At 36.6% G+C, this 20,601-nt stretch overlaps 1 protein-coding gene across 3 annotated transcripts in view; it reads right to left on the reverse strand.

Annotated features, from left to right (window-relative positions):
* LOC118194263 (uncharacterized) overlaps positions 1 to 20,601 on the reverse strand; it is a 55,853-nt gene that overhangs the window by 31,731 nt on the left and 3,521 nt on the right. The window contains exon 2 of one of the 3 annotated variants that reach the window (XM_035365479.2): positions 1,232 to 1,376. In XM_035365479.2, coding sequence (XP_035221370.2) covers positions 1,232 to 1,341 — 110 coding nt within the window. In that variant the 5' untranslated portion in view covers positions 1,342 to 1,376. Of the gene's footprint in view, positions 1 to 1,231; positions 1,392 to 20,601 lie in introns of all 3 variants that reach the window. The other 2 variants (XM_035365480.2, XM_035365477.2) reach the window with 2 other exon arrangements.

Raw genomic sequence — 20,601 nt, forward strand, 5'->3', positions numbered from 1 at the left:
CGCACGACAAGAATTAACAGACTTTGAACTGGTAGTTGGAGCTAGATGCATGGGTCATTCCATTTCGGATATCGTTAGGGAATTCAACCTTCCGAGATCCACAGTGTCAAGTGTGTGCCGAGAGTATCTAATTTCAGGCATAACATCCCACCATGGACAGCGCAGTGGCCGACCACCTGCACTTAATGACCGAGACCAGCGACGTCTGCGTAGAGTTGTCAGTATTCACAGACAAGCAACACTACGTCAAATAACCGCAGAAATCAATGTGGGACGTACGAGGGACGTGTCCGATAGGACAGTGCGGCGAAATCTGTCTTCCTTGGGCTATGCCAGCAGAAGACCGACTCGAGTGCCTTTACTTGACAGCACGACATCGCCTGCAGCGACTCTCGTGGGCTCTTGAGCATATCGGTTGGTCCCTAAACGAATGGAAAACCGTGGATTGGTCAGATGAGTCACGATTTCAGTTGGTAAGAGCTGATGGTAGGGTTCGAGTGTGGCGCAGACCCCACGAAGCTATGGACCTAGATTGTCAACAAGGCACTGTTCAAGCTGGTGGTAGTTCCATAATGGTCTGGGCTGTTTTTACATGGCATGGACTCGGTCCTCTGGTGCAACTGAACCGATCATTGACTGGAAATGTATAACTTCAGCTACTTGAAAATCACTTACAGCCATTCATGGACTTCACGTACTCAAACAACGATGGGATTTTTATGGATGACAATGCTCCATGTCACGGGCCACAATTGTTCGCGATTGGTTAGAAGAACATTCTGGACAATTCCAGCGAATTATCTGGCCACCTAGATCGCCCGACATGAATCCCATCGAACATTTATGGGACATTATCGAGAGATCAGTTCGTGCCCAAAACCCTGCACCTTCAACACTTTCACAATTATGAACGTCTATAGAGGCAGCATGGCTCAATATTCCTGCAGGGGACTTCCAATGACTTGTTGAGGCCGTGCCACGTCGAGTTGCTGCACTTCGCCGGGCAAAAGAAGGACCGACAAAATATTAGGAGGTATCCCATGACTTTTGTCACTTCAGTGTATATTTATTCTTTGGACTTCAGCATTTATAGCATCAGTATCTTAGCATGAAACAGTAATCGCATATAATTATAATTAAAAAATCAGAAAAAATAATTTTGAGTTATATTTGGATTTTTGTAGGCAGACTGGAGATTTTTACAGAGTAAATATTTCAGGTCAAATCTCACCTATGCACACGTTCCACTTCTTCAGCATCCTCTCCAACATAATTTCTAAATAAATCTTCACTTTCGTATTCTATAGCTGCCCTTTGTACTCCAACATACTTCAGAGCCATTTTCCTTCAGGAAGCAGTGCACTGCAAAAGCAAAGCTGGAAAGAATCTGGCTTTGGAAGCAAAGCTGGTTAAAATGCTATTTTTATTAGAAGAGAAAATCAGCAATTAAAACAATGAGTCCAAACGAGCTGTAAGAAATATGATTAATATTTTTAATTTTAATACAGATACAAGCGGGCGGAATACCACAATTTCTTCATTGGGCGCACAAGTACAATCCTACCACACTAATTGTGCAGCCCCACCGCAGTTTATTGAAGACTACCTTAGAGATTGTCCGAAAGTCTCCCACCTATTTTTGAACTTCAGCAAAGTTGTTGTTGAATGTTATGCTTCTCGCCCCTAAAATACTGTAAATTTCTCTACAGTAAAACTCGAACTAAAAAGGGGTGGATAATAAATCTTTGTCACCTAGATCAGGTCGACTGAATCCCATGTCTCTGCAAGTCGCCCTTTATGTTTGGGGAAGAGTGTTAAGAATTACTGCATTCTTCTGTGCTTGATCCCATGATGTAACCGTTAGCACAGTGCGACCTTGAATTACGAACATATGGGTTCACGAAAAAAGTCTTCTGAACAAAATTTGTCTTGGATGATGAATGATGCCTCGAGATACGAACAAGTAAACCGGCTATATAGTGGAAGAAATGTCTTAAAAAGAAGAAAATGGAAGGGAGGAAGTTTCTAGTTATTTGAACTGCAAAATTTGTGCAAATCGTGGTAACTCAGAGAACATTATCACTATGATTATCATTATCATTATCACCATGATTATCATTATTATGAACATTATCAGTAATAAGCAGCGGCATAAATGTTTGTAAAGACAATGTTATGTCTTGCGCTAGCAATACTTTAAAACGTAGACAGAAACTATATAAATTGAACAAAATTTTTAGCAGGAAAATAGCCCAGCGATTCCGATCCAGAGGCGAGCGGTGAGAAAAGAGCAAAAAAAAAGCCTAAGAGAACCTAAGGAAAAAATCTGATGTGGACACCACGTGACTTTTTATACCGAATCATTAAATTGTACACTATATACATTATTATACACAAATATACATTATTATTATTAATTTTGTACTTCATTCAAACTAATTTCTTTGACTTAGTATAATTTAATTAACCAATCCCTCGAGGCAAATTGAAAATGACATCAGAAATTGCAAATTTTGAAATCAAAGAACTTGGTCATTTCTTGTCGTACGGGAGTCAAATTTCTTCTAATTTTTTTTTTCATAACAAGTAAAACGTTTTCTTAAATATATGTATAGGAAACGGGAGACCGTATTAAAAGTTAGATTTTAAATTTGGCGTTGCCAAAGCATGAATATTTTGATCATTTAAAACACTTCAGTAATTGGAAGTATATGATTACGACCTACGATTGCTAAAATAAACGTGGAGTAAGACATTTATGGCAGGTAAGTGGATAGATATAATATATATCCGTGTGTGTGTGTAAAATATAAAATGCGAAACAAAATTATTAAATTAATTTTAATCAACTGCCAATATTTCATCAAATGCGCTTTGCTGCGTCACTCTGCGGCATGCTACGTCACTCTTTTCCTGCAATCTCTCTGCACTGCGACATCTGTAGCCCTATCGCTGCTCAGAATTAACACAATAAATTTCTGGCTACAAATAGCACCGAAGTCAATATGCATTGCTTTTTCGTGCTCGCCGGAATAAACTACATTTCTCGCTTCGCCTTCTTTCTTCATTGTCTAAAATGAAAACTACGTATAACGAAATTATGGAGTAGGTTTAGCACCCCTTAGTGTTTGTACCAGTTTTAAGCAAAAAATATATTGCTGAATACTTGTTCCTATAAAAAAATAAAAATGATGTTTTAACCATCAAACCAGTTGTGATTTTCCTACCAGCCGTCGTCTAAGCAACCGTCTTCTCGGCCATAACTAAATAAAAAAAATGGATTTCATCTTCCAGCAAAGACCACATCATCACGCACACACACGTATATATAGATAGAAAGACAGATAGATAGATACACATTTGGTTCTTCCAACTGCAATAAAAAAGGGGAAATGAAACACTAGATGATATAGCAGTCCTATACACAAAACACCAACGTCCTACGGCCCATCTTTTTGAATGCATATGTACGTACCTATGTTGGTACGTACAAACGTCACTTAAAAATCCCTTTTGAATCCACTTTAAATACATTTTACAATTCGTTTTCTTCAATGGAGAGGTGTGTTCGTTTCCTGGCTTTTACGAACGGAACGGAGCCCGTCGTTTCTTCGCAACGTTAGTTCTGTGGGCAGGGCTGAAATAAGGGCCAGCGGTTGAGATACTGCTTTCCGCTGCCGGCTAAGACAAAGAACATCTATACATGTTCTTTGGCTAATACCCGTCCGGTTTTACGCATGCTCTATCGGCAAGTTCTTTCGAGATGAAGAAGTGTGTAAGGTCCCAATCACATTATGTTTCGGCTACGCGGGATTTGACGTCGAAAGCGACAATTCTCAGAACCCGCACAATTCCGGGAAATACACGTAGATAAGGTTACCATTCTCTCTTACTACAAAGACTTGAACGCCAAGCAGTAATCGATTATCGCTCAGATTGGGATCACGTGATCCTTCAGAAGCAGAACTTTCGTCTGATTGGTTGTCTCTACCCGGGACCTGAGACATTTTCGGTGAGGTTTGAAAAATTCCCGCAACATTGTATCCGTCATGGACCTCCATGGTATCCGTAGCTAGGCGGGACTTCGCTTCAGGCGGGGCTCTTTTTCCTAAGAATCTTCCCGTTTAAACCAGTGCTACCCGAATCTCGTTTCTCAAAAAAGTCCCGTCTAGCAGGGACTGTAGCCATGTGTGATAACCACTTTACCCTCCTACGGACCCTGCGTGACCAAGCGTGCGGACCACTGACTCCCCTTCCCTTCTCAAGGCGATGTTGACAATCGAAAACTTCTTCAGGGAGTGCAGCCAGTATTTTCTACATACTTCAAATGTGTGTGTGTGTGTGAATATGGCAAAGCCTGGAGGGCTATCTGCCTAAGAGGATGGGATGCCTACGTGGAGGACTTTCTAAGGGAAACTGGCTCGTATACACGTTACACATGGGGAAAACCACGAAAACGCCCATGCAGCCAGCCCGTTCGCGGGATTCGAACCTCGGACCGAACTACCAGTGTTCAGCGACTTTACCGCTCGGCAGCTGGTGGGCCCCTACATACTTCAAGTCACTTATGTTTCAATAGCATTAATCTTTCAGGAATTTTCTAATTTAAAAATGGAATGCATGTTTACCTTTGAATGTTTGGTAGGCTGGAATCCATCTTGTCGTTTGCAGTTCCAAATCCCTTTCTTTTTTAGCTCTTCTTCCGCAGGAAAACTAAATACGGCCACCTTCGGGCCATTCTTGCAGTTTTCTTTGCATGTTGCAACACAGCATTTGTGTGGCATAGTAAAAAAAAAAATAATTCGCAAATGTAAAATATTCAACTACAGCGTACTACACTTTCAAACAAAAGTTGGTTCACTACACTACCAGAGCACGAGGCAGGTGTTGACAAAGTGGAGAGACGACTTTCGTGGCGTCAGAGCGTTAAAGCAACCCTAGAGGCTTGGCTTTGTATGTAGGAGGTACTGGTGCAGCTCGGCCCCCGTGCAATTGCAAACAGTCCTTTAATCTGTCCGCATGTACAAATGTCGCTTAAAAGAATCGTCCAAACGGTTTTGCGAAGGGTCAAGATGAATATTTCTTTTGAAATATAATATCCGAAATTTTCAGCGAGTGCAATACTTCCTTTACTTTGTACAAGGAAGTTAAAAGAATGTTACACATTATTTTCCAGAATAAAAAATCACACATTAGAAACAACTGATTGTGCTAACCACTTACACCATGGGAGTAAGCCCAGGAGAATGCAAGAACGGAAAACATTGCTTTCAAAAATTCTTAAAATCAATTTGGTGCTCCGGGGATCCTCCGCCCGCGGACAGATGTCCTCCCTTGCCCCCTCCACCCGCTCTAGATAAACCACTATCTGTAATACATTTAGGTGACAGAGCTTATATTTAAAAGGAAACATGCAAAACTGATTTAATTAATTATTAGCCCAAAGGAGCGTTAGCTTAGGAGGGCTATCAGTCTCAAAACGGCATTTTGCATCTAATCACTGAAAGCCTGTATCACTTTCCAAATTGCTGCCACTAAATATTATTGTCCTGTGTTATATTTAAATATTATATTTTATTTAAAGAAATTAAATAATGAAGAATCTGTATTGAATGTATATATGTTTCTCGCAGTGTGAAAAAACATAGGTACCTACAGCCGCCCAATTTTGAATAACATAGTTCTCCCACCCGAACATGGGCACTTGAAAGCGCGAATTTTGAAACTCGAATTTCTTTATTATCTATTTCATATTTTGTAAAACTTTAACGAATTTGTGATTGAAAGACTCAACGATTTCAAAACGAGCAGTTACAATACTGCACGGAATAAAACTTTTTTATCTCCAGAATCCGAGACTGTCTATCAAAAATTCTAAAGATATACTGCTTTTAAATATTTTTATCACAAAAGGGCATTAGCACAAATGCTCTCGAAAAACGTATGTGTGTGTAAATAAAATAAAAAAATAAATAAATAAATAATAAAAAAATAAAAAAAACGCCCCTTTCAGCGCAGTATAAAAGCTGAAAGCTTTCAAATTTATTATTATAATTATTTTCTATATTTATCCGACCATGATCGGATAAGCATATAAGAACTTAGATTTGCAAATTCTAAGTTTCTGAAATTTGGTCCGTAGTAGGCGACGGAAAGCAGTAACCAGTTGCTCTTATATAGGAAATTTTTCAGTAATAAACCTTTTTCACGTAGGGCTACAGAGACTAATTTTTTGTGTATTGAAGCCATTTGCTCAACGACTCAATGAGCAAGGAACGGAAAAGCAAATCAATATGGTCTGCCTTTTCCTGCTCCGGATTAAGCAGCAAATTTTAAATTTCCATACTGAACTAATTTTTTAGCCTAATTTAATGCAGTGAATGTTGTAAGATATATACAGGGTATGTCCGGAAAGTAGTAGGACTAAATTTTTTTTAAAAAAATTATTCACAGTTTTAACTCATCGACTAAACAGTTTTCAAAATATGCCCGTTCTGCATCAACACAGTTATTCATAATTTTAGCACAACGACTTAATAGTTTTCAAAATATGCCTTTTCCGCGTCAAAACAGCGTTTCCAGCGACTCTGCCAATCACTGACGGCTCTCTGGAACGAAGAAACAGGAATACTCTTCAGCTCTCTCGTTACGGTCTCTTAAATGGTCTGAACCGAGCCTTCGTGCCGTCCTTTCACGACCCTTTTCAGTCGGGGAAAGAGGAAGAAGTCTGAAGGAGCGACATCTGGGCTCTAAGGTGGCTGGGGAAGCTGTGTGATGCCATGTTTGATCAGTAAGTCCATGACAGCAAAGGCGTTGTGTCTTGGCGCATTGTCTTCATGGAGCCTCCAGATCCAGCGATTGCTGGAGACGGACGCGACTTGTTTTCTGAGTATTTCAAGTATAGGTACAGCTCAGATGCCGCTTCTTCAGACTCTTCCTTTTCCCCCGACTGAAAAGGGTCATAAAAAGAAGGCCCCACAGCTCGATCCAGGTCATTCAAGAGGCCGAGAGAGCTGAAGAGGCCGGAAGAGAGTAAAGAAAGAGCTGAAGAGGCCGAGAGAGAGTAAAGAAACAGCTGAAGAGTATTTAAGTTTCTGCGTTCTAGAGAGCCTTCAGTGATCAGAGTTGCTGGAAACACTGTTTTGATACAAAAGGGGCATATTTTGAAAACTATTAAGTGTATGTGTCAAAATTATGAATAAAGTTTTTTTTTTTTTTTTTTTTTTTTTTTTTTTTTAATATTCAGTCCTGCTATTTTTCGAACAAACTCTGTATGTGCCAACCTCTAAGGCAGTGATTCTCAACCTTTTTTTGTCGTGGCACACTTTTAACGATTTCAAAATTTAGCGGCACACAAAGAAAAAAATAAATTTAAAAGTTGTTTACTTACCTATAATACACTGTGTAAAATAGTTTATGATAATAATTTTGAATGTAAAATAAAATAATATGTATTGCAAAAGCAGCAGTACGTTTATTAAGGGATGAAATTACAAGTTAATAATAACAATACTTTTAATAAGAAATTTGAACTTGATGTTTTTTATAATTTCATTTATATTTGGCTGTAAAATGACAATGCTACTGTCATATCGTCTTCTACATTTAAGTCTCGATCTTTTTTTCGTTTTTATGTTGATTAATACTGAAAATCCGAATTCACACAAATAAGATGTAGAAAACTGTAATAAGATGTAGAAAACTGTAATAATAATTTTAAAGCTTTTTTGGCCATAATCACATCTAATGTTAATATAAAATGAATTAACTGACTCTCCCGAATATTTTTTAATTAAATTTCGATTATAAGAAAGCGAAATTAGTTCTTCCTCTGCGTTCAAAGTTAACTCGAATATAGAAGTCTTCGGCACCAAAATCGGTTTGGATACCACAGTTGGCGCTCTTATTGCTGTCTTAAAACCGAATTTCGCCAATTCTGATGGGTACCGTACACTAGGATTAAACCCGTTATAATGTTTACTATATACATTTCTAAAATTTGGCGTTTCACTTTAAGAATTTTGGGGCACACAAAAGTGCCACGGCACAGTGGTTGAGAATCACTGCTCTATGGAAAGGTTAAAAATAATTCAAAATGAACAAAGTCGTGTCGAAAGGCAATAAAAAGAAGGCTGTCAGTAAACAATCAGCTAAAGTTTCGAAAAAAAAAGGGGGTAAAAAAGAGAGAATATTGAAGTAGAGGGGGAAAATATGTCGTTAGATTAAAGTAGAGGGAAAAAATATGTTGTTTGTATCTTTGGCATAAAATGCTATTTAGCAGAGATCCCTGATACCTGATAAACTCCACCTGAAGAAGAAGGAGGAGGAGGCATAAATTTATTTTCTGAAGAATGATATCTTAGAAATATATATCTGCTGAGCGGGGGAACATTATAAATGCAATAAGCTGTACGTCCTTTGCAACAAGCGACTACTACTTGGGCTATTCATAGGGAAGTAGATGGTTGTAGAATCATCAGGTTATTTTAAGCAGGCGAAGTGAAAAATGTGCAGTGCTCTCGCCGGGAACGAATCTGGACCTCTCGAGTACGCGTCGAGTGTGTACTAAGGCATACGGAGAGGAGAGAGAAAATACTTTATAAGGTTTCGTAAAGTTAATGTGGGAAAAGAAATGGCACTTTTGATATAATACAGGGCGCTGTTGAATGATACACAAAATCGGTTTCTTGACGGAAATCATCATGACCCGTGAAGATTTTTACTGTTATGTACCATTACACGAATGCGTACCTCCTCGACACGCATTTTATCTATGTGACTACAGACGAAAATGGAGCAAATGTTCAAAAACGAGATACTGTACTTCCTTTCAGTAATTACTCCTTCCTGTATGTATTAGCAATAGTCCCTTAACTCTCCATTTTAATTCTGTAGATCAGCGCTTTTTAAACTTTTTTGATTTATGACCCCTTCTTTATCATCGAGATTTTTAGGAAGGCAGTCGATTTTCTAGTGTAATCATTTTTTCCTGTCGTGCTATGGGAATGATGTGGTCATGCCTTGGTGTGATGTGACTTTGCTGCGTGGTCTCCCTCTTCTCTTTACTCGCTCTTTTTGATAGCCGCTCTTTGCTCTCTTCTGCTTTGCTGTAGCGACATGCTTCTGCCTGCTGCCTTCAAAAAAATATATTTTTCAAGTTCATCCGATGTAAAACGTTTTTTGAAAACAAGTCGCTGTTGCTCCGATTTTATTTGTGTTGAATTAATAAAAATGTATGCCAACCATGAATAAAGGGAAACAAGTGAACGGTCACATCTGCAGGTTTCTGGTTTGTGCATCCATGTGCCGCGTCGGGTTATTACAGCGGATTTCTTTCAGTACTATTATATGTATATAATAAAGTAATTAAAATTAAGGACTTTATTTTAGAAAATCTAGCTGCTATTGAAAATGTAATTTCACGAAGTACATATTTTCATACTAAAAAGATTGTACTATCCGGGAAGCAAAAAAGACCATTGTAACTCGAAAAATAATTGTTTAAGTAAACAAAGAGCAATTAAAATTAAGCAGTTTTAAATAAATAAAAGGAGTTTTCCATATTCTTTTTTTATATTAAAAGAACTGTTTTACAAAAAATATTTATGAGTAACTCATAAATTAATTATTCATAGTTTTATGTTTAAAACAAACTCATTAAGGAGTAATTATTTCAAACAGTAAAAAAGAACAATTAAAAAGTTCTGAAAACGCGTTTCGTTCTTCTTGGCTATTTGAGAGAACAAACAACTAAAAATTTTAAAAAAATGGTAGACGCAATAAATTTTTTTTCAAAAACTGTTTGACAACCCATCCTCATACAGTCAAGAATATAGGTGTATATTCTTGTATAGTCAAGAGTATAGTAGTATATTTTGTATGGCAGGTGATTAATCTACTTAATGCCAGTTAATACAGTTTTTTTTTAATCTCATTAATGCAGTTCTTTAATTTCGTGTATCTCAGTTAAATTCTCGCGACCAAAAGTGGCGTCGCTACTGACAGTTTAAGAAATGTTGCTGTAGCTGAACTGTAGATTGGACTTCCCACGTACAGATAAATCAGTCCTATCAGACGTATTAAAATGTAATGACTTAGATAGTGAAGACAAATGCTGATAGCAGATAGATGCGTAGAAAAGAAGCTTCCAGTCATAAAATATTTTAATATTTCTTTTTTATTCTTGTTGCTAAATTTGTATAGCCAATGCAGAAAAAGTTCAAAATAAGCATATCTTCTAGAACATTTATATTTTAAGAATGGAGCAGCAGCGAGTCTAGCTAGCAAGAGAAGCAGAAAACGGATGCAACGTGTCCCAGATGAAATTTCAATTCAAAATGATTTGAGTTTGGATTTTCAGGCTGTTTTAAGATTTACTTTACAAAACTGCCTATATCTTTATCATTATGCAAGAACGGTACAACAGGGATTAAATTTGAAATAACGCAGTTTGGAGCAATTTCTTATAAGCTGTCGCGTTTGCTTACTAGAACTTTACTTCCACGAACGCCCTCTGGCGTAAGAGACTAAAAGTAGTCAGTTGAACGGCTGACGCGTCTAACAGATGTATAACGATAGACCGTCTCCGTATAAATTATGCTTGTATTCATTGTAACTTGTAAATATTTTGTAGATATCTTTCATATGAATTAAAATTTCTTAAAAAGTTTATAGCGGTGTTGACTTTGTAACTCTATGTGAAACTTCATGGCAGACAGCGGACCACTTAGAGATGGGAAAATTATGTGTGTGGTCCCAACATTCACTGTTTTCAAGCTTTTGTGACGTGCCAGACGACATGGTTTGACATCTCAGATGCAATAATCCGTTCAAGTTGACAGTTCAAGAGAACATAACTTCACAACTGGAATCAGGAGATTTTAGTATTCTGCACCGTGTTTGTCATCAAAACCTCTGTTTTTCCTCTGATACCGTTTCAGATATAATGAATCAGAGGATGTAAAATACTACTGAAAATTAAGGAGGCATGCCTACTTCAGTCTGAAGATTTTTTCCATTGGAACAACACATTAGAAGGCTCCTGAATTCTCATAGAGACCGAGAAAGCTCCAGCACTCTCGACTAGAAAGACCTAGAATGCTCTTGAACTCTCGGCTAGAGAGACACTCGTTAGCAGACTCCTCACGTCACGAGGACTAAAATTCACTTCATTACTTTTTCCTTGCTTCCAAAATCCATATCCTATGGACTTCCATAAATCACCTGTCACCTATTGTGCCTACTTTGCAGATTGCCCTAATGACCTCATACCAGCCTTCTATTCTGTCGGATCCATGGGCACCAAACAATGTGGTTGTTCAGATAAGGGAGGTTATCACCGTTTTTTCTGGTGGTTTACCATACGAGGAGCAAGGGAAAACTTCAAGTTTAACAATTCAACAAGGGCGATCCACAATAGTTTTAGAAATGGATTACAGCATTGTTGACTTTGTAACTCTATGTGAAACTCCATGGCGCCCGAACAGGGACTGCCAGTAACTGCTGTTTTCCTAACTATTGAAAGTGTCTAAATTGATATCAGTTATATAGATAATACATAAGCATAAATAATTAGTGAATTGCTGATACTTGTTGAATTGTTGAATATTAAACAATGACGGAATTCATCGACACATTGAAAAGGAAACGCGGCCACATAAGGGCTGCCGTTACAAAATTAATTGGCCGAATCGAAACTGAATTACCAAAAACAGAAGTGAATGCAGAGGAACTAGAAATTTCCTTAGAACTCTTCGAACGAGTTAAAACAAATAGATGCCGATATAGAAAAATTAATAGACATAAATTATCTTGACCAGGAATTAAACGGTGTTGACGAATATCGTGAAAGAATAACTACATTTAAATACAAAGCTAACAAAAAATTGAAAGAAATTAATATAGAACAACAAAAATTTAATGTGTTACTAAGCACTGAACAGTTAAATGAAAGTATTATAGAAAACGTTAAAATCGAAAGTCATTATGTGAAGCTTCCTAAACTTACGATTCCGAAGTTTTATGGCGAGAGCTGCGAATGGCTGACATTTTGGAACACTTTTTCATCAGCCATACACCAAAATAAAACGCTTGACGCTATAAGCAAATTTAATTATTTGAAATCCTTTTTGGGAGGCACTGCTTATAACACCATTGACGGTTTCGATTTAACCGAAGAAAATTACGAAACTTCAGTTAAACTCCTCACAGAAAGATTTGGAAATAAAGATGTACTGATAAACGCCCATATAGATAAATTACTGAAAATAAGACCTCTAAAGGATTCTAATGACATTCAAAATTTCCGTAAGTTATTCAATTATATACAGAAACATATTCGATGTCTTGAATCATTAAATATGATCTCAGAAACATATGGAGCTTTATTAACACCTATTTTGCTTAAAACATTGCCCGCAGATTTGGTTTTGGAGTATAATAAAACAGTTCGGAAATCAAATTACGATTGGAGTCACCTAGTGGAATTTCTTTCTGAGCAATTAGTTGCGCGGGAACGTACATTCCAGACGGTCCAGCCAAAGGCGGCGCCGCAAAAGCATAACAAACTGAGTGAACCCAGACCTATTGCGAAACACACAGCTTCGAAGTTAACGAACGCAAGTTTGCGGGGGGGACAAACACCATGTGTTTTCTGCGACTCTTCTGATCACGAGTCTATAACGTGTAAACAAGCATCTTTATGGTCTACTGAGAAAAAAAGGGAGAAATGCAAAGCGAAAGGGATCTGTTATCGCTGTTTACACCCACGGCATCTTAGTTTTATTTGCACTTCTAGAATAAGGTGTGAATTATGTAAACAACGACATGCCACTATAATGTGTTTTAAAAACGAAAACGGAGAAGTTAAGGAAGAACAAATTGAAAATAAGGCCTTAACGAATAATTCATCCTATGAAAGTGTAATCTTGCAAACTTTAATTGTCAATGTTTACGGAGATGGTGAAAGCAATTTTATACGAATAATTCTGGATACCGGAAGTAGCAGATCATATATCAGCACATTTCTTGCGGAGAAATTAAAACTAAAATCTTTAGGTCAGGAAAGTGTGACTCATGGGCTTTTTGGAGGGATAGAAAAAAGGGAAAATCACAACAAGTATCTGATTAAGTTAAATAATCCAGAAACAGGATTCACATGCGAAATGGAAGTTTTGAGCCAAAAAACCATATGCTCACATATTCCAAAATTGGAGGATAGGGAATGCTTAAAGAAACTTAGAGGTTACAAAATTTTTCCCAGTGATGTAAGTAATGAGAATTCTTGTTTATTTGAAAAACACCCTAACGAAATACACATGCTTGTAGGAGCAGATTATGCCGGAAAACTCTTTACAGGGGAAATAATACACGTAACGGAGAGTTTAGTAGCGATGAATACACACCTTGGTTGGACAATATTAGGTAGAACAAAGGTAAAGGGAAAGAATTTTAATGAAGTTCTTTTATCACTACACATTAGTGACAGAAAAATTTGTGACTTGTGGTCTCTTGATTCTATCGGTATAACTGAACCAGCTCTTTCGCAAACAAAACAAGAAATACAAAAGGCTACAGAAAATTATTTTATCCGTACTTTAGAAAGAGATGACGCTGGAAGGTATCAGGTATCACTTCCATGGCTTCAAATTCATCCTGAGTTGCCAGATAATAGAATCCTTGCAGAAAAGCGTCTGAAGTCTTGCGTGAAAACCCTTCAGACAAAGAATTCCTTAGAAGCCTACGAAACTGTTTTAAAGGATTGGGTAGAAGAGGGAATAATTGAACCTATCTATATTTCGGAGGCAGAAAAGATCAAAGGGCATTATCTGCCACATAGAGCAGTGTTTCGGGAAAATTCGACTACCAAAATTCGACCAGTGTTCGACGCATCTGCAAAGGAGAAAAATTCGGTGTCTCTGAACGACTGCTTGGAAAAGGGTCCTAATTATCTTGAATTGATCCCCAAAATTTTGACAAAATTTCGAGAGGGAAAGTATGGAGTAATTTCGGATATAAAAAGAGCATTTCTTCAGATAGGTGTGAACCCAGCGGATCGAGATTTTCTCCGGTTCCTATGGTGGGAGAAAGAACAGCCTGAAAAACTGACTATATATCGGCACCGAAGGGTTGTATTCGGCGTAAACGCCAGCCCCTTTTTACTCGCTGCCACGATTAACTACCATTTGGAAAATGTACCAAAACATCATCAGGAAATAGCTTCAAAGCTAAAGAAAGCCATGTATGTGGATAACTGCGTAGCGAGCGTGGAATCAATTGAAGAATTAAACTCATTTATCAAAGGATCTAAGGAAATAATGGCTACTGCAAAATTTGACCTAAGAGGTTGGAAACATAATAGACTTAAAAATGAAACTTCAAATCTAAACCTTTCTGAGAAAGATTATGAAGATGTTGTGTCAGTATTGGGATTGAAGTGGGACTTGTTTGACGATACTTTGTCTTGTCACGTAAAATATGAAGAAAACCCTGTATCGAGCAAAAGATCTGTTCTTTCCGAATTGAGTAAAATCCTTGACCCAATTGGGTTTACTAGTCCAGTTACTCTCATGCCTAAATTGATTCTGCAAGAGTGCTGGAAACAGAAAATTAACTGGGATACTAATCTGCCGAAAGATCTAGCAAGGAAATTTTTCACATGGTCATCTCAGTTAAAATATTTGAAAGACATCAAAATTCCTAGATTGCTTCCCAAAATAGACGAAAGTACCACTCTGCATGTATTTTCAGACGCAAGCAAGGACGCGTATGCGACCTGCATTTTCCTTAGACACAGCGGTGAGAGTGGAGTCACTTGTCAATTGATACAATCTAAAACAAGAGTTGCTCCGCTAAAAGCACTCACCATACCTCGACTAGAGATACTCGCTTGCACTATTGGAGCCAGGCTCTCTCATACAATAAGAGAAGACTTAAAATTAAAAGAGGTACCAGTTTTTTACTGGACGGATTCCACAAATGCTCTCTTTTGGATAAAACAGAAAGAAAATTGGTCCACTTTTGTAGCCAATCGAGTAAATGAGATTCAAAAATTGAGTAACCCAGATCACTGGCATCACATTCCCGGAAAGTTTAATCCTTCGGATTTGCCATCTCGCGGTTGCTCTGCAAAAGAATTGAGGAAATCCGAATGGTGGAAAGGACCAGATTGGATTTATCGACCTCCAGAAGAGTGGCCTATTGCAGATGGAGAACATCCTGACTTCGATATAGTAAATGTAGAAAGAAAACGAACTGTGGTTTCAGCCAGCAATAACACGAATACAGATAAATTTAAACTTTTTGACAATATTTCAAAATTCGAAAAGATCATAAAGGTCGTATCTTGGATCTTTAGATTCATTAAAAATGCTACAACACCACCATCTGAAAGAACTCATGGGAGAATTTCAGTCGAAGAACTAAAAGGAGCTGAAACAGTGGTTTTCCGACTCATCCAACGAGAATCTTTCGAAGGATTGAAAGATCAAAGAATACGTGCTCTAGAACCTATCATGGACTCCAATGGTCTTATAAAAGTGAAGACACGTATCTTTCAGAGAGACGATGATGCTGACTTTCGTTACCCAGTTTTACTTCCCTCAGAACATCCATTAGTATTAAAGCTGATCAAATCTGAACATGAAACGCTAAGTCACGCTGGAGTACAATTCGTTATGTGCGCTTTGCGTGAAAAATATTGGATCATAAAGAGTAGGAAGACCGTACGCAAGGTTATCCAAAACTGTGTACGATGTCGAAGGTTCGACTCTGATTCATATAAGATTCCTCAAGCGCCACTACCTGAAGACAGAATAAGAGATGCTTTAATTTTTGAGATTATTGGTGTTGATCTGACGGGTCCCTTAATTTTAAAAGGAGGCCAAAAACATGGATCGTCATTTTTACTTGCGCAATATATAGAGCAGTTCACTTAGAGCTAGTCTCATCTCTATCAACCGAAAGTTTCCTGCACGCGTTCAGGCGATTCATCGCTCGAAGGGGTAGACCTGTCACTGTATACTCCGACAATGGAACCAATTTTGTTGGATCAAATAATTTGTTTAAGACCATAGATTGGAATTCTATCTTAGAAAATGCAACAGTTAAGAAAATTGAATGGAAATTTATTCCCCCTTCCTCGCCATGGTAGGGAGGGTGGTGGGAAAGATTAATTGGAGTACTAAAGAGAATTCTTCGAAAGGTACTAGGAAAATCTTCTCTGAACTACGAAGAACTGTTGACAATCATTTGTGATTGCGAGAGCATTATGAACAACCGTCCTCTCACGTATTTGTCAGAAGACGTAAAGGATTTTTAAGAGCTCTCACCCCAGCAATGTTTCTAACAGAAATTCCAGAGACTGGAGTTCCTGAATTAGATCTTTTGGATTCTAAATCCATCAATAAAAGATACCTTTACAGAGCCAAATTGAGAAAAGATTTACGAAAAAGATTTCGATCAGAATATTTAGGGCAACTAAAACAAAGCTCAAAATTCATCCGCGAACCATCTTCTGTGAAAGTTGGTGATCTTGTAATTGTGTCCAACAACGAAAAAAGGATAAACTGGCCCTTAGCTAGAATCGTGGAAATTTTTCCATCCCACGACGGACACATTAGATTAGTGAAACTGAAAACTGCACAAGGGGAGATTATAAGACCTACTAAGAACCTCATACCTCTTGAACTCAACTTTACACCTGAGTCGGATATGCTAGTGAGGTACAGAACTCGACGTATGACGAAACCTCAAAAGACTTGAACTACAGGTCAGTTGAGGTCCATCCTCTGTTGATACTGGACCTCAAGGTGGGAGTGTCGCGTTTGCTTACTAGAACTTTACTTCCACGAACGCCCTCTGGCGTAAGAGACTAAAAGTAGTCAGTTGAACGGCTGACGCGTCTAACAGATGTATAACGATAGACCGTCTCCGTATAAATTATGCTTGTATTCATTGTAACTTGTAAATATTTTGTAGATATCTTTCATATGAATTAAAATTTCTTAAAAAGTTTATAGCTGTGTTGCGCAGTGAATCGAAGTTCATCATAGAGACGGATATCGACAAGAAGGAAAGAAGGCAGTTCAGGGCAGCCCTATTTAGAAGGTAAGTGAACTTTCACTTATCTATTTAATGATCAAAAAATTTTAATAGTACAAAGTTGATAAAATTTTTTAACATAAGCAGTTACTACTTTTAGGTTAAAAAAGGGGAAAATACCAAAATTAAAATGCAGAATTAAGTGTCTATTGCAAACTGAAGTTAGAATTTCACATTATATATTTTTATCTTACTTATTAATATATAAGGTTATAATTATATAATTATTAATATTATATTATTAATATATAAGGAATTATAATACTTATTAAAATAGACGCTTAAGGAAATAATTTCTTTCTCAGTTTCTCTAAAAAGAATTATACAATAAATTTCTTATCTTAAGACCGAATCGTTATTGTACTTAAAACTTTTATTTTACGCATTTTAAAAAAATTTCAACTACCTGTGCTCTTAAATTATAAAAGAAGTGAATATCATTATTAACACGGCAACGACATGATCTTTCATTAACTAAATCTTTTAAAAATGAAATCTACTTCCTTTCTGTACCTATATTTGGCAGGGATAGTTCTGCTTCCTCGAGGAGGGGTTGGCTCAGATTTCCACAACCGACCATTTCATGGAAGGAGACACGGGGTTCGTTCTGGCCCTTCTGAGAGTGGGTATAGCTATAGGGCAGTGACGCGCAATATATAGCCTCTCGCTAGCCTAGTATACTCTGTGTAAAAAATTATGCGCCTTTAGCGCATTAGGGCTCACGTTCAAGATAATTGGTAAAAGCTTTATCAGGTTCAATGTTCCGCCTTACTTTCTTTGGGAACATGCAAAGACCTGACTCGGAACAGGGAGCTTACTAAAGCTGTGTCCAATAAATGCGGGAAGTAGACAAGATACACAGGAAGGGTATACGAAACCCTTTATTTTTCACTCTTTACAATAATTTCCATACTTCGGAATACAGAGACCAACTACTTGTGGTCTGAACGTAAGAATATAAAAATATTAACTAAACTCTAACTTAAATTTGGAATAATAAACAAGGGCCTACGTGGAAGATTGGCCGTATATTAACAGGAAGCCGTATGTAGTACAGAGAACTGTTAACACTACAATACGTTTAAAATTATCAAGAGGATTAAACCTCTGGCCTGGAAGGCAACCAGCAACCGAGTAAAACTGCTAAGGCAAGCGGCCTGCTTCGACTAATTCCTTCCTCTCTCTCGCTTGGCAAAAAGCCACAACTTAAGTACTTGGCATTCGCCAGACAAATTTGCATAAATAAGTTAAAGCTTTTAATTCTAGCCGGAAGTAGAAAATAAGAAGTGATAGTAAAGATTTAAAATAAAAATAAACGTTAGTAAAACTTAAGATTCTTACAGCTTCACCAGCTGAATGCCGGTCAATACCATCATATTCCAAGTTCTAAGTTCCTAATCCGACATAGGCCTCATCGCGGCCCCGCTAACCAGGCGTAACCAGGTTCGCCTGGGCTAACTATGTTCTGATGGCCACCCCTGGGGTCGACTGACTAGATCAATTATCTACTGGCTAGATCAATATCTAGACAGCCTCGACTTCTGGGATCAATAAACTATCTTCACAGTGACTAGAACCATCGTTTATTCCGTGGTAGATTTGGGCTCGGAAGGGACCGTACTGGTACCAAGGTTCATACACATTTCTGCACATGGAAATTAAGGATTTTAAGGGCCATCAATGAAAAAAAAAAAGTAAGGACCTATCAAGCAAATAGAAACTGAATAAACAAAAGCAATTATCTACATTCGAACTTCACTTTTGTAATTTATAAGAATAAAATAAATCTGTAAGTAAGATGCATTATTTTTAAACATATTCTAATATTTACCTTAAATTACAAAAGAATAATTATAACTTCGCAAATATTTTCAAATAATTAGCATTAAATTACATTAAATTCTAAAATTTCTTTTAACTTTTTTAATTTAAGCTTATATAATAGTCAGTCTCACAAATTTTAAAGAATTTTAGTGGCTTTTATTGAAATTTTACTAGTAGTTAGGCTTTATATTGATTCTTTCCTTTATGCTTTATTTCGTCTCGTACTCAAACAGTCCAGAGGTTTTTGCAAATTTTATGGCAAGTGGCATATCCACAATAAAGATTAAGAGAAGGCGATAATTCATCTTAGCATGTAGAGGTAACTTCTAAGGGTGAAGCAGTTAGTTACAAATAATTAAATTACGTAGTTAATCAATAAATTACATGGTTACAATTACAATTTTTTTTATTTCTAAAAAATATCCATGAAAAAGACCTAAGAACATTTTACAACGGTTAAAATTTACGATATTGATTCTAAAATTATATTAATAAAAGTGCACATTAAAAGCCACAAAACATTTATATTTTACAGCAGCAACAAACGACAATAAGCTTATGCACCTTTTTGAAAATTTTCCATATATTTAGCTAATTTACATCAATTCCCTTCTTTTTAGCATCTTTTCTAATTTTGTTTGTTTTAATAAGCAGATCAATGTTCCAATTATTTTTTGCTTCATCTCCTAATTTTTAAATGTTTCAACAATGTTCCTTTGAAGAATAAATTTCTCTCTCGTTTTATAAAATCAATTTCTTCTTCAATCAGTTTCCTCTTCATTTTAGAGTTTTTAGATTTAATTAAGATTTCTGTTATTCTAAAGAACTGATTATACTTAGAATGTAATTTTATTTCTTAAATAATATGGGTATTGAGAATAAATATGAAATGACGTAAGATCAGAGCTAGTGCTAGAGCCAATGTGACAGAATATTCTAGAATTTAGTGAAACACTGAACAACAAAACTTAGGGAGGGAAAATTTTTTAGAATTTTGTGCAGACGATGAGATATATATAAATTAATTTTTAAATAATTACAATAGCTTTTTTGTTTTTCTCTAAGATGTGTTTCGGAAACTTGCAGCATTTGTTATCTTATTTATTTTTCAGAATCAAAATATTCCTAAGTCACAAACATGGAAAGTAATGTCACTTTAAAATATGACAGAAGAAAATTAAAAATTATTTAATTTAATGTTATTTTTTATATATAATTTTAATTTATTTTCATTATTTTTATGATATTTATTAATGTTATTTATTATGTTTGTAAAAAAATGTCAGCAAATTCGCAAATCTCCGAAAAAAAAAATTTTGAATACAAATTGATTTTGAAATCACCAAAATGTTGATAAATCGCCAAATTTAGCGACGAATAATAAAAGAACATATATTCCAAACTGGGAAAAATTGTTTTTGATGTAATATTTTATAAAATATTCTGTGGCAAAAAAGAAATTATTTCGAAATGTTTATGTTTCAGCTGAAGCAGGGCCCTCATGTCTAAAACTCGAGCGTCCACCGTTTACATTAAGTAGTAGTAAAGACCTCAAACGTTAACCCATTAAATACATAATTGTCAATGTATCGCCAAAAAATGTTCCTCCAAAATTTCAATTCACACTCAAAATGGCAGTCGTAAAATAACAGATAGAAATATCAAATGGGTAAAATT

The sequence above is a fragment of the Stegodyphus dumicola genome, chromosome 1 (assembly GCF_044657685.1).
Source record: "Stegodyphus dumicola isolate Sdum_Otavi_A_Nest chromosome 1, ASM4465768v1".
Classification (NCBI taxonomy): domain Eukaryota; kingdom Metazoa; phylum Arthropoda; class Arachnida; order Araneae; family Eresidae; genus Stegodyphus; species Stegodyphus dumicola.